This window comes from Notolabrus celidotus, chromosome 5, assembly GCF_009762535.1.
Source record: "Notolabrus celidotus isolate fNotCel1 chromosome 5, fNotCel1.pri, whole genome shotgun sequence".
Taxonomy (NCBI): domain Eukaryota; kingdom Metazoa; phylum Chordata; class Actinopteri; order Labriformes; family Labridae; genus Notolabrus; species Notolabrus celidotus.
Genome location: NC_048276.1, coordinates 13,058,989 through 13,074,462, shown reverse-complemented (window position 1 = coordinate 13,074,462; position 15,474 = coordinate 13,058,989). Strand labels below are relative to the sequence as shown.

The 15,474-nt window shown below is 37.3% G+C and overlaps 1 protein-coding gene across 1 annotated transcript; it reads left to right on the top strand.

Moving 5' to 3' along the window:
• The first annotated feature begins 839 nt into the window (after window positions 1–839).
• LOC117812472 (histone acetyltransferase KAT5-like) lies at window positions 840–14,113 on the top strand. Its single transcript, XM_034683226.1, is given in 20 exon segments — window positions 840–948; window positions 1,028–1,094; window positions 4,195–4,263; window positions 4,878–5,014; window positions 6,214–6,282; window positions 6,368–6,535; window positions 7,102–7,272; window positions 7,384–7,458; window positions 9,587–9,653; window positions 10,242–10,286; window positions 10,289–10,399; window positions 10,402–10,487; window positions 10,589–10,681; window positions 10,791–10,829; window positions 10,831–10,932; window positions 11,018–11,111; window positions 11,212–11,371; window positions 13,146–13,165; window positions 13,168–13,224; window positions 13,586–14,113. Coding segments are annotated over 20 exon segments (1,875 nt in total). The 5' UTR covers window position 840; the 3' UTR covers window positions 13,723–14,113.
• Window positions 14,114–15,474: the final 1,361 nt, after the last annotated feature.

Here is a 15,474-nt window from a genome sequence, read left to right as displayed (position 1 = left end):
TTCAAAACTTTATTAAAATGATAGTATAATGTTATTAACATCAAAATATGGTTAACATTTCCCTATCATGCAGAATGATTCGAAACAGAATTACATGTAGTATATTAGCCTACTGTATTATAGGCCACAGACCATTATCAGATAAATGTAGTTAAGTGAAAATAACATTTCCCTATGAGATGTTGAGAAGCAGGGGCATGATAACAAAACTGTATTACTAATGTATATAATTTTTCCTCAACTGACCTTGACTTTTTTAATGTACTCATATATTCTAACCGCAGGTAATTATTTAACGATTTGTTCCCTTTATAGACAATTTCCGAGCTGCCAGGGAGGTTGTGCCAGGGAGGTTGTCCGCTGAAAACAGTAAGCTGGATATCTTAAAATGGACGTGATAATCAGAATCAGAATCAGGATCAGAATCAGAATCAGCTTTATTGGCCAGGTATGCTTGAACACACAAGGAATTTGACTTTGGTAAACTGTGCTCTCTTTGTACAAGGCATGATAAGGCATACAAATAAAAATAAAAATATAATAACAATAACATCAGCTATAAATACAAAAAGAACAACGAATAGGCATGACTAATATGTACAGACTAAAATAATATGATAATAGTGCAGTGGTGAGTAGAAGAGGTAGTTTTTATATTAAAAAATAGTAGTTAATAAAATAATAAAAATATGTGAATTCAATGAGGCTATAGTGGATAAAAGGGTATTTAGTACGTATTTATAACAGTGCATATGTATTTGCCCCAAAACCAGGTTTAGTTATATTAACTGACTCGTATTTCCGGGTTAGTCTCACAACTTCCGCCCCCCTCTGCCGTCTATGATTTCATCTTGCCGTTTATTTCATCTTTGTCTTGGACCGGCATTTTCCCACAACACCCCGCTGCTGCTCTTACAGATGACGAAAATGGCGGATAGCTCGTCTTCGGTAGGTTTTCGATAGATATAATTTTGTTTTTGAGACATTAATTGGTTACAGGATAACAATTAACGTGTTTTTCATGCAGGTCGAGATTGTCGAGGGCTGTCGCCTCCCCGTTCTTCGTAAAAACCAAGAACACGAGGACGAATGGCGTAAGTATTGTCCGGTTGTTGTTTTTTTCCAGTGCTAAGCTAGCTGATGCTAAGTGGAGAACCTCAGCTGTTGTTAACAGACGAGACGGCCTCCAGTTCAAGCGCTGTAAACATCACAGTCACAGGGGACACATGCTGAGGGACAACACAACAGGGTTTATATGAACAATAGTAACAATCACACTACCTTAGCATGAGACAACACATATCATAACGTTTAGTGTTTGGGTTAAACAATATATTAAATATTATTGAAAAATCCAAAATCACGTCAGGCTGGTAAATCTCATTTTGACAGCTAAACTTTTCTGACATATCAGTGTAAAGTCAAATATTTTAAAGCTGTTATATTAATGGCTTCAACACATTTTGTCTGTTTAAGTCAAAGCTATTACTTCTGGTCACTACTGGTTTATTGTGAGAATAAATACGATACGAATAGAAATGTAACGATACAATCAACAGATATGGACAGTTGCAATATATATTTTTTCTCTTATATTTACTTGTAAACAAAGTAATCCATTTTCATTTTTAAGGTGTGTTGTAACTCAAATAAAACTACTGCACACTTTTTTTTTCAGTACCTTGCAAAAAAACTAAATTTCACTATACAAAAATACCTTGCTGGAAAATTTCAGAACAATTATCAAGAAATGGAAAGTGAATGATTCCCAAATGAAAGTATTTAATATTAAAACAAATAAGGTAAATCTCTTTAAATTAGGGATGTACATTTCAAGTATTCTCCTTGATGTAAACATCAATTATTGTTTAATCATTAAAAAAATGTAAAAGTTTTCCATTTCAACAATAATGCCAAATGTGTGTTGTCCCCCCTAAATCAAATTTTCCGTCACGACTCAGTGTATATTACTGACGGTGTTAAACAGCTAAGGATCATATAGAGGTGTTCAAAATGTTAAACACGCTGAATATCAACGTGAGGAGCAGGCTTATAAATAATCTCGGAGGTCGCATTGTCATAGAGTGAAGACTTCAACATGTGGATTTACTGCAACAGGACAACTGAACAGGATCATATTTTCATATCAGACTCAGTGTCCAGTTTTCTGTCTACTCGTTCTTATTGACAAAAATAAGCATGTAAAACCCCTCCACTCAGCGAGTGACGAGAGAGCAGCGCAAGAGACTTAATGAAGTTGAACAAGTGGAGTATAATGTTGTTTAACAATATCCCAATACAAATGATGTTGAATCAATTTTAATCCACCCTTATTTGTATATATAAGTTTTTTTCATCACCTCAGATTTTGTTTATCGGGTAGTTTCAAAAACTGGCATCAACATTTCCCAGCATGTGCATTTTATTTAACAGTTACATTTCAAAATGAACTTTGAGATTTGCCTTAATCATAAATTCTATTAATAATTTTTTTTTGCCATTTTTGTCATTATTGCAACTATTGTTATAACTGACTGTTAGCAATAATTTAGCATAGAATAGGACAGCTTTCCATCACTCACGATGTTACAGCCCATGGAAAATGATGAGGCGTAGAGTTCGACAGGTGCAATGTATTTATCTGCAGTATGCATTGTGAAACTAAAAGCAAACAAACAAAGAACATTTCAATTCCTAATATCACACACAATAATGTTTTCGGTATATAAATAGACTAACTTTTATTTCAAACAGACATATCTCGCTTCGCCTACCAAGGCTGCAAAACATTTCCTATGCTTGGAGAACCATTGAGACCGTGGACCACTCTGAAGCTTCCCCGACTGCACACACACCACAACGCCCTCACTGGTGCTGATCAGCTGTGATCCTCTGATCAGCTGTGATCCTCTGATCAGCTGTGATCCTCTGATCAGCTGTGATCCTCTGATCAGCTGTGATCCTCTGATCAGCTGGCTACGCAGAGACGCCGCCGTATTTTTAAATTCCCGAGCAGTTCCGGGTCACCTGCTTTCGACCCGGAATATAAACATTTAACATCAACTGAATGTAATGAGCATTGCTGGCCACTAACACTCCCACCAAATCATGTCATGGTTTTTAATCAAAACCGAGTCTTAACATGATTTCACGCATACTAAAATCTCCAGGCCACCTTGGTAAACAAGCTAATATGTCTGATTTAAAGTGTCCACATATCAATAACAATAATTCAATTACTGTCCACTAGAAGTACTACCTGCATGGTGGTGCAGTGGGTAGCGCTGTTGCCTCACAGCTAGAAGGTTCCTGGTTCGAATCCCCGGCCCTGCCTTTCTGTGTGGAGTTTGCATGTTTTCCCCGAGCATGCGTGGGTTCTCTCCGGGTACTCCGGCTTCCTCCCACAATCCAAAAACATGCTCAGGTTGATTGATCACTCTAAATTGCCCGTAGGTGTGACTGTGTGCATGAATGGTTGTCTGTCTCTCTGTGTTAGCCCTGTGATAGGTTGGCGACCTGTCCAGGGTGTACCCTGCCTTCTGCCCGAAGCCAGCTGGGATAGGCTCCAGCCCCCCGTGACCCCTAACGGGATAAGAGGTCAAGATAATGGATGGATAGAAGTACTACCTTCTGAATAGGTCTTTCACTGACTGAGGGTTTTGAGGAACAGCCTCTTGTAGTTAGTGACTTCCGCTCACCTACTTGAACCTTGACCCGACGAACTAACCCATCAGGTCCATCTTCAGTTTCCACAACTCGTCCCAAAAGCCACTCATTTCTTGGAACTGTGTCTTCCTTGATAATGACAATGTTATTCACCTTTAAGTTGCTTTGTGGAACTTGCCACTTTTGCCTCAAAGAAACATTCAGGAGATATTCCTTTTTCCATCTACTCCAGAACTGTTCAGTTAGATACTGCACTGGACGCCACCTTTTTAGCAGCATACACATCCTCTTTCACAAACTCTCCGGGAGGTGGTAGAGCAACCCTTGACTTAACAAGAATCAAATCAATGTTCTGCATTTAAATTTCTATTCCTACTCTGAGTGAAAGGTGACTTTCTAAAATCGTGATACCTTAGTTTGGTGAAAGTTGTATGTAGAGGATCTATCTGCAGTGTCTTATGACAGTTTTGTAGTATGCTTGTAAATTGGAAACATTTTGGTCACTGTTTTTTCTGTTTATTTTTGCAGCTCTCGCCGAAATTCTAAGCGTGAAGGAGGTCTCCTCACGAAAGCTTTTCTATGTTCACTACATCGACTGTGAGTATAGTTTGTGTGACTTCTTGTCCTGTTACAGTCACTTTGTCAAAAGAGCTACTATACTGACCCATATGTTAGATGTTTTTTCTTCTTCAAACTTACATCAAAACAGTGGGATTGTCTTATATTTGTTCAGTAATTGAAGCAGCATAAACAGTATACAATGTGTGCCGTTATTCTATTCTGCAGATTGATGTGGTATGTGTGTTATCAGGTTGTTCTTAGCCTCCCCTCTGTTAATCAGAATTTATTACCATTGTTAAAGGGTTTTGTCCAATCAGAGTCAAGTATTTAGCATAGCTGAGATTAGTAAGAAAGCAAACAAACATATAAATACTGAAGTCAGAAGTGCTTCGTTTACCCACATGATCATATTTTAGAACATCTACAGTAAGTGTTTCAATTTGATTTGAGACAATGTTGGAAACATTGTGTTCCTTAAAAAAATCTGTAAAAGTTTTGTTTTCTTTATAAAAATTAGATTTTGTCTTCAAAGGGTATTTTTCTGAATGTATTCTTGAAAGGGGAGGTCGTCTTATAATCAGACCAATATGATACATTACACAGAAAATGACAGAAAATAAATGTTTTTGTGAAATTGCTTTTGTTCAAAGTCAACAAGCGCCTGGATGAGTGGGTCACAGCAGACAGGCTGGACATGAAGAAGCTTCAGTTCCCTAAGAAAGAAGCTAAAACACCAACCAAGAATGGTCTGTCAGGATCCCGCCCCAGTTCTCCTGAGAGGGAAGTGGTAAGTAAAGGCACCACCACCACCATATTTCTATCTCAGATCCCCAAAACATCACAGCAAGGAATTTAAAATGGACAGTACTGTTGTTTTTTTGTTTTTTGAAAGACCTTTAAACTTTTTTAGACAGTACATTTTAACATTAGTGGCCATTTACATGGTCATTCTATTGTCTACAGATAATGTTAAATCCTGCTAAATTAATTATTTGTTCAGATCTACCTACACTACAGATGCACGATATTGGATTTTTTGCCGATATGTCGATATTTTACAACTCATTTAGCCGATTACTGATACCGATATTATTTTCTGCACACCTAATTGCAGAGATCATCAACTCTTCTGTATTGGAATTAGCGTACAGTATTATGGTGATACTCTTATAACATTTGTTATGTCATATTCATTTCTTGTGCAAAATAAGAAAATACTTTGTACTTAAAACTGCATATTTATTGCTTTCAAACAAAATTCATACAAAAAGGTAAATCCTACTAAAAACTTGGATGATGCTCTCCCTGAGACAATCATAACAAAACCCACAACCAGGGCAAATTTTGCCAATTTCACATTTGACATAGTAAGTAAACCTAACCTCTGTTCACAGGGAACATGTGAAAAGTGCAACTGTACAGCAATTAAACCCAAATTAAATCATATGGTTTACTCTTTGACAGTAAATGTGCCTAAATTAGTCAGCTACATGTACCTTACAGACTGCTGCTTAAATTTAAATTTAACTTAAAACATGAACCCAACATGTGTGCAGCAGACCATTTTTATCGGTAAATTATATCGGCGTGTTGGCCAATATCCGATAGTTCATTTTAAAGCCAATATCGGCTGATACCAATAATGTGCCGATAATATCGTGCATCCCTAACCTACACAGTTGTTAGCCGTATAAATGCAGGAATATCCTCTGACTCAGTCTTGACACTGTAAGAAGATTAAAGCAAAACATTGAAGCAGTGCTTTACATAGAGATTCCACTAATAAGAAACACTGAAATCAACACTTTTCTTTGTTTTCTGTTTATAAATCCTCAGAAATGATCTGGTCACAAATGACATCTATAAGAAACTGTTCCTTTAAATGTTGTGTTATCAAAAGATGAGGAAAAGTGAATACCAAAGTATTAATCTAAGTGCTAAAATGAATGTAAATTAACCCTTCTCCTTTCTTTCTGTTCAATTCAGAGGAAGAGTCTAGAGCTCAACGTACAATCTGCCACAGCTCCATCCCGAGGCAAAACACTCCCCACACCGGTACAACTTGAACTGACCCATTCTAGAAATGACCTCAGTCCGTGTTTGAACCTGGTGTTAACATGCGTCTTGTGTGATCATACAGCTATCGGGGCATGCTGACCTGCATGGAACTCCAGAGATAAACAACCACGACACAAAAAAAGAAGAAGAAGTTTCAGTCGTGCAGATCACATCTGGAAGTGGTTTAACACTGAGTGTGTCCAAGAGTCTGTCCAGTGTTTGCACTGGACTTGACAAGCCACGCGTCAAGGTAGCCGGTGTTCTCTAATTTATGTTGTGATCTCTCTTACATGAAGTGATTAGAAAAGTTTGTCTGTAGATCTTAAAATTCAATATGTTCTTACAATCACATGTACAGGAAAAATGTTCAAAGTTGATGATGTGTGCCTGCTAGCACGTCTGTGGGGAAAGACTCCAAAATACATGTCTAAGCTCTAGCTTTACTTTCTGTGCATTTGCAGCTGATCTGTGTCGAATGCTTCTTAATATCAGGTTTGAATAGGGTTAGTTTATACTAGTTTAACTTGGAGATAATCAGACATGTTCAAACCTATTAAATAAGATATGCATTGGCTATTAAAAAGACACAGTTTCAGCTCTTATTGGTGTGCAAACTGCAGCTAGTATAACTGTGTCAATCTTCATAAAATAAAACCTGAGCTTTTTATCACTACATGTTTATTTTGAAAATATTTGACATGTGGGTTAGTCTGACTAGAATCATAAAATCCTGTTTGGATACAAAAATCCTGAATCTGTTGTGTGTAAGTCTAATCTCATTACAGCCAAATGTCTAACAATGTTTGTCTACTGCAGAAGAGGAAAGTAGAAGCCGTCCCCTTGGCGACTCAGGTATCCCCGGTCACCCCCGTGCCCTCCCTGCCAGGTTCAGCTGAAGCCTCTCAGGCATCTGTTTTTCCTGCTGCGAGGGAGACCAACACCTTCAAGACCCGGGAAGACCACGAACCGATCTCCTTGCTTACAACGGTAATGATTGTTTCTCTGTGATTATTAATTGTAGAGTTAATGTTTTTTTTATTAACGGACTGTATAACACGTCATTTCTTATTAATAAAACATATTTTCTTATAAATACAGAACGGCACAGCCAGACGACTTATCCCTACACAGCCCGGGAGAAAAAGGAAAGCTAACTGTGGAGGAGCTGACGAGGTATTTAACTTCACTGTCTTTATCACTACATTCAGCCTTATTGTTTAATCCGTCTGAGTTTACATTTCTGTTTTTCAATGCAGTCTGTAGTAAATAAATAGGATGTGTTAATTCTGGAATCATTCCAGTTATGGCAAAACAAAATAATAAGATGAGATAAGATATACTTTATTTGATAGCAGCTAACAACACGGGACAGGGGAATAAAACAATGTACTTACATAGTTAATACACAATATAATAACAAAATAATAGTAATGATAAAAAAATCTGGCAAATATTACAGATATTTACGCACTATGTACACTTCTATCTGATGAATAGATAGTGATGTAAGTTATTGCACAGATAATTGCACCAGGTTATTAAAAAAACATACACAGTATGAGAAGATTGGAAGATTGACAGAATGGTTTGTTGGTGTGAATTATAAACACTGACCTGTAAGTATTGCCGTTATCCTACAATTTACTCAAATGATACTTTTTATTCATCTTATTCATCTACAATACTTTTTTTTATATAAAATGACTTCAAACACTGCCTTTCATACTATATAAGGATTGAAGATCTGTAAAACGTTTTTCAGAAATAATCTGCTGGAAAACAAATTTATACTTTTTAATCTTCTTTTGCATTTCTGAAACAAGATATCTTAAAAAGGAGATTTTCTCTCTTCAGCTTATCTCATCTTAGCACCATCCTTGTACAGCACTTTGACAGAAAACGGTTTGCCAGTCAATAGTTTCAATTCATTTCAAGAGTGCTTCCCTGTTGTCTTTTTTGTTGTTTGAAGAAGGAACGCACACCTCACAACCTGCTGTTCTTCAGTTATGTGTCTGTTCGATCAGCTTAGACTGTGTTTAGTCATACCTCCCCATAATCTAACCTAACGTGGTCATACTTTGACCTTGTCTGTTTAAACTGCATTTCACCATGATTGACAGAAAAATGTAACATTTGATAATTCAGTGCCATGACTCATCAATTCAATCACTTAACTTTGCTTTTGCACAGTATCATTTGTTTCACTATGTTATCTCTAAGTGTTTTATTTGTAGAGCACTTTTCAAAACCAGGTTACAAAGTGCTTTACATGGGCAGCAAAATAAAAAAGGCTGATCATAAAAACACACGAGTCAAGATACATAAATAAAACATATTTTAAAAGACATAAAATTCCCCTAAAAGAACTCTTAAGAAATATATTTTAAAATAATTGTATTCCTTTAGACGGTTAAAATAAGTCAATAAAATTCAGATAAAATCCGGGAAGGCTCTGCAATAAAAGGTTTAAAGAAGGGATTTCAAAGAGCTCACTGACTCAGCAGACCTGATCTCCTCGGGCAGATGGTTCCAGAGTGTCGACCCCCTCACTGCGAATGCCCTGTCCCCTTTTGTTTCATTTAGGTATTTGGAATGACACAGTAAACCTCTGCCCGAGGATCTCAATGCATGTGTCGGCTCATCGGGTATTAAAGTCTGCTAATAGCTCGGAGCAAGACCTTGCAGAGCTTTAAAAGTAATCAGTAACATCTTAAAATTGATTCTAAAACGTACAGAGAGCCAGAGCAAGGAAGCTAAAACCGGAGAGATGTGGTTGAATTTTTTGGTTCTGGTTAAAACCCTGGCAGCTGAGTTCTGTACAGTTTGGAGATGATCGAGGGATTTGTTGTGCAGGCTGCTAAAAAGACTGTTACAGTAGTCCAGGTGTGAGGAGATAAAAGCATGTCAAATCGTCTCTGTGTCTTACAAAGTGTTTTATTCCATTTTGATTCTGTACACAACTTCAAACCCTGTCACAGTGAAAACACACTTAATGCCACAAAACAAGGCAGAAAGATTTGCAAACCTCATATTTTTTAGTTTTGTCTCACTCAGTTAAGCTTTTCAACATGAGCCGTCGTCTGTGTTTAGCATTAGTTCTGATAACTGTTGTTTGATGGATTCATCATGTAAGTTCACGAGACAGGCTGCCATAATCAAATGAAATGATTGGACTAACATTTGTGTTTGTTCTTGTACTCTTACTTTATTCACCGTCAAATTATCTGTTCAGTGTCAACAAAACTCAATGTGTTCCCCTTTCTAGATTCTGAAAACCTGTTTTTGTGTCTTTTTCTGTTAGATGATAAAGGTTTTGCAGTATAACAAGCCTCAAAGTGCCAGCGTCTTTCTACCACCACCAGAGGTCTGTTTTATTTCTTATTATTGCCCGTTAATTCTGTGTTTCTGTCCAAATCATCTGTGCACTCTTGAGGCCGTTTTCCACCGGCCCGTCTTAGCCCTGCTCTACTTGACTCGACTCGACTCTACTCGGTTTGTGTTGCGTTTCCACGGGCGCGGTACCTCGTGTCAGATACCAGTTTTTCGTACCTGCTCTGCTCTGGTTCCAAGCGAGCTGAGCCGATACTAAAAGGTGACGCCATTGCCTCCATGTCTTCCATTGTTTGTGATTGTTGTGTTTGTGTCGCATTCAAAATGACGTGAACGCAGTTTCGCGCAGCTGTGTTATGATGACCCCGCCACCGGGAGTGGTCTGTGGAAAAGGTACCCAAATCAAGTAGAGTCGAGTTGATTAGAGCCGTGTTGAATCGAGTAGGGATGGAACTGTTAAGTGAAAGGGCCATTAGGTGGGTCAAATAACATGTAGGTGCTTCTAACCCAGACCTGATTTTAGTCATTTGATTACATGCATTGAATATAGCATGTGTGAAAATCTTCAAACTGACCTACAATTGCATTTTCTTGAAACAAATTGACATACGCCATGTTACTACTAGGATCCCAGGACAGCTCTGATGGCATTCCCACTGCGCCCCGCATGACAGCAGTTTGGTATCCGACCGCAGCCAAGACGACATTGTCACCCGGATGAAAAACATAGAGTGCATAGAGCTGGGACGTCACAGGCTGAAGCCCTGGTACTTCTCACCGTACCCGCAGAACTCACCACGCTGCCCATCCTCTACCTCTGTGAATTCTGTCTCAAGTACCTCAAGAGCCTGAAGTGTCTGCAGAGGCATTTGGTAGGGATCATCAGCATGTCGCTGGTTTAAGCACCTTAATCTCTGGCTGCTTAGATTGTTGCACATTGCACTCATCTTCTTGTGTCTATCATCTTTGACAGACAAAATGTAATCTCAGACATCCACCAGTCAATGAGATCTACCGCAAGGGCACCATCTCGTTCTTTGAGATTGACGGCAGGAAAATAAAGTTAGTAATAAAGATGTATTTCTCCCTCCTTGGCAGCTTCACATTTTAACTGAATGTTTACAGCATTTTTTGGTCTTTCTTTTCATTAATATGTGTTTTGTTGTATTTTCCAGACATATTCCCAGAACTTATGTTTACTTGCTAAGTGTTTCCCTGGACCATAAAACCCTGTATTACGACACAGACCCTTTCCTCTTCTATGTAATGACTGAGTACGACTCCAAAGGGTTTCACATAGTGGGCTACTTCTCTAAGGTACACACGTAATTAAAAAAATTAACACGGGTTGTTTCTAAAAAGAGCTCCTTAAGCCTAACTCAGTTTTCTTTTGTGTTTGCAGGAAAAAGAGTCAACTGAAGATTATAACGTTGCCTGCATCCTGACATTACCTCCCTACCAGAGGAGAGGTTATGGCAAATTGCTCATTGAGTTCAGTAAGTGTATGACCAGCATTTGCACAACGCACAGTCAAAATTAAGCATTTTCATCTCATCCGTGCTCACTTTCTTTGCGTTATGTGTTTTTCCTTATCAGGTTACGAGCTGTCCAAAGTAGAAGGTAAGACGGGCACCCCTGAGAAGCCGCTCTCTGACCTGGGTCTTCTGTCCTATCGCTCCTACTGGTCCCAGACCATCCTGGAAATTCTCATGGACCTAAAACCTGACAACGGAGAGAGGCCGCAGATTACCATCAAGTATGTGACTGTTGGCATTTTGTGTCATCCTTTCAGCTCTACTATCAATCAATCAATCAATCAATCAATCAATCAATCAATCAATCAATCAGACTTTATTTATAAAGCACTTTTCATACAATGATATTGTAACACAAGTGCTGTACAAAAATAATAAAAAGACCCCCACTATCCTAATCCCAACCAAGCCCCGACCCCAAAACCCACCCACAATCCTAAAGTGAAGAACACATATATGCAACAATAATAATAAAAACAATGAAAATAAAATAATGAATAAAAGATAAAAAAAAGAAGTTGCTGAACGAACTGAGGAACGCTCTCATGATATCATAATGAGGAAACACTGGAGGTAAAAAAAGATGTTAAAACTCAACACAAGAAATTAAAATCACCAAATAAAATACATTTCTAAGATAATAAAACACTAATATTAAACCATTAAAAGATAATAAGATGCTATACTTAAAATTAATAAATAAATAGAATAAATTACTAAGATAATAAAACACTAAATATTAAACCTTAAAAGGAAAATAAGATGCAATATTTAAAAATAAATAAAATAGAATAAAAAGTGACTCAAATTTGAACTAGATGATAAATAAATAAATAAATAAAACTGTTATAAGAATACTTTCAATATGCTGTAGAGGTGGGTGATATGGCAAACATATATTTAGACTTTTAATGGCAGAATCACAATCTGGATTTTATTACCATTTTTTCCATATTCGTTTTTAAGAGGTACCTGCTGGGCTGTAAATCCTATCTAATTCCCTTTTTTGAAAAATACTGTCCTCAAAGAAAAATAATTGTAGACTATTTAATCTGTGTGGTCAATTCGGCCAACAACAACAACACTTGCGCTCTTACAGAGAACAGCTAGCTTATTAAGCCAGCATATCAGTCTGTTTACTTCACTTTGTTTCTGAGGCAGCACTCAGTATGTAACTGTTCATCTCAATAATAAATGTCTGATACTTCCTGCATGAATTACACTTCTACTAAGATATAATGTAATATCGTTCATATTACATTTTAATGATGTTATAAAAGAAGTAGTGTAACTCTAACTGAAAAGAGAGAAAGAATAGTCGAGCCTTAACCCATACAGGCGAAATCTATGACAGCAATTTATCTCTCAAAGATAATATTTTTTATCTTGCATGATTCGTATCAGACAGAAGTAAGCATTTCAACCCAATCTGAACTCAAATTTAAACATTTTAACTTGAATTATTTTCAAATGAGAAATAAGAGGTAGTAAGCATCTCAGTGCGTGATAATTATTTTTAAACATAGTGAGACTGGGGCGCTGGTGGCCCAGCGGTCTAAGCGCCTCACATACAGAAGCCTAAAAAAAATAAGTTTTAAAAAACCCAAATAAATAAACATAGTGAGACTGTCTTTGCATTTACAATCTTTTCAGTGCACTGCAAATGTGTAATCTGACAGAGAGAGACCCGCGAAAGACACAAAACACTGAGAACTTACAGGAACATTTTTGTAATGTGGACCTAGTGTTATCATACTCGGCATGCACAGCTTAACAATGTGGTGGATTCACTCAATGGAGCAGATGTGCTGTGGTCTTCATCAGAGCGCTCAGTCTATGCATAGTAAATGTCAACATGCGTCCATATATGAGCATAGATACTACGATCCCTTCCCCCGAAATCCTTCATGATCTAATATTGTTTTCACACTCCAAATCTGCAGTTTAATGTTCAGTTGTTTAATCATTTTGACCTGTTTTGTTTTGTATCACTAGTGAGATCAGTGAGATCACAAGTGTAAGAAAGAAGACGTCATTTCAACCCTTCAGTACCTTAACCTCATCAACTATACAAGGTAGGAGACCTTTGCTGCTTTCCAAATGTTTTTATTCTTGATGTTTTAACCTTCTGTGTCTGATTTGATAAATATCAAACTAGTAATCATCAGTGGCAGTGTCTAGGAGCCCGCCTCAGCTTTAAACTTGAATTATTTACCCTTACATTTAAGATGTAAGCCTTTCTGAAATACAAATATAATGTGGCAAATAACTGAAATATAGATGGATTAACACTTGGATTACGTAATTGGTAGTTTCCTGAAAGATCACATATTGTGTAACTAGATGTGGTTTATTTATCAATAGTTGTCTGCAGTAAACTCTAGACAGTGTAAACTGACTATCTTAACTGTTTTCTTGTCTTGTCTCTTGGATCTAGGGTCAATACATCCTGACTCTTTCAGAGGACATTGTTGATGGTCATGAAAGGGCGATGCAGAAGAGACACTTGCGCATTGATCCAAAATGTCTCCACTTCACACCTAAAGACTGGAGCAAGAGGGGCAAGTGGTAGAGTCCCTGGCCTGGTTCACTGTTTACCTTCTGTAAACCTGCAGATGGTAGACTTAAAAACAAACTGTGGATCAGGTAAATGATTTCATCATGACTGTCTCAATGAAACATGGAAACTTTTTTGAACCCACAAAAGGACTGCTCTTCAGGAAAAAAAGCAAAGAACACAACATTTCACTTGGGATCTGAAAGCTTTTATTGTCAATATTCATAATGTTACGGGGTTTAAAAGGTTCTCAGCATCTGATTTTTAAAAAAAGATCAGCGGTGACACTAACACAAATAAAACACACCCACTTCTTTTGATAGATCCTGTTTGTGACAATACATTTAAACTGAGACAAGGTAACTGTTTAAAAGTGTAAATTAATTAAAAAATTTGAATAAGATAATTGAAATATCATGATGGGTTTTTTTTAGATAGGTGGCAAATTGTATCTTTGATGAATTCCCCTTTTTCTACTTTGGGGAGAAGTGTTTTTATGTGCTTCAAAACATCTTTAAAAAACTGTCTTGTACCTAAAACACAAGTTTGAATAATTGTGAAACAAAACTCACTGATTATCTGATGTTTGTAACTTTTTGCCCTCACACATAAAAGTTAAGATTCTGGCCCGTTCAAATTCTCAATCCCACTCAAAAGGTTGTGATTCCCCTCGAGTGCCTGGATTTCAACATATCTTTCTCTAAGTCCCTGAACTGGGCTCAGATCATTTGTATTGACCTTGTTATCAAATATGATTCACTGGTAAGAATATGTACATTCAAATAAGAAGGTGAAGATGAAGAAACACTTTTCAATGTCAAGATCTACAGTTAAAACGTTGCAAACCACAATAGCCACATATGTTTATCTTCAGGAGTAGTTCTGCTCTTTCTTTGTGATCATTCAGGTGACTTCCTTTTTTCCCCACATTTTCCTCGTATGACCATCCGTACAGTGTGCAATGAGACAAATCAACCCCTTAAGTTAAACTCATGTTCCCTGTTACTGTACATACTGGACCTGATTGTAAAAAAATAATAGCTTAGAAGACTGAAGCCATGTTGAACTGTTAGAGGAATGTAAATTTTGTGTACAGTTGTCTTTTTTTTTTAACGTAATATAAACTAACTGGCTGCACAATATGAACAGGAAAATATGTGAAAGTGATAAATGACTTTCAGTTTGTACTTTATGTTTACATTTCACAAAGGATCCCTGTTGAAATGAGTTAGTATATCTTTAAGTGAAACACAGTCAAGAGTATGATTTCAAAGTTTGATATGAAAAACTTGTTGATTAAAAAAACATTTAAAAAACTCTTAAGTTCCCTTAATGTGTGTCTCAAAGGCTACTTTCACACTGTCGGGCTTAATGCTCAATTCTGGTATTTTGCTCAGATCCGATTTTTTGTTTGCCTGTTCACATTACCATCTATAATGTGACCTGTATCTGATTCCAATGTGAACTGTTTGCAGCTCCGAACTGCCCCACATGCGCAAAAGAACAGTAACAATGACGTCACATGCAGCTGTTTCACAAACGTAAACATTGAGGAAGTAAGCATTTTTCGCCTCTGTTGCAACGATATTGTGCAATGGGAGCCGGAGAATGAATGACCAGGTGCGGAGGAGGTCAAGTATAAAGAAAGAGAGAGCCAAATCGCTTGTTTCGGCTTTTTGCGGAGCTGTGGCCGCAAATACGATTGAAAGGTCTGTGGATTCGGACACGGAGTCAGGAGCGGTGGGTCTGCGACGTTGATAGTTTCAC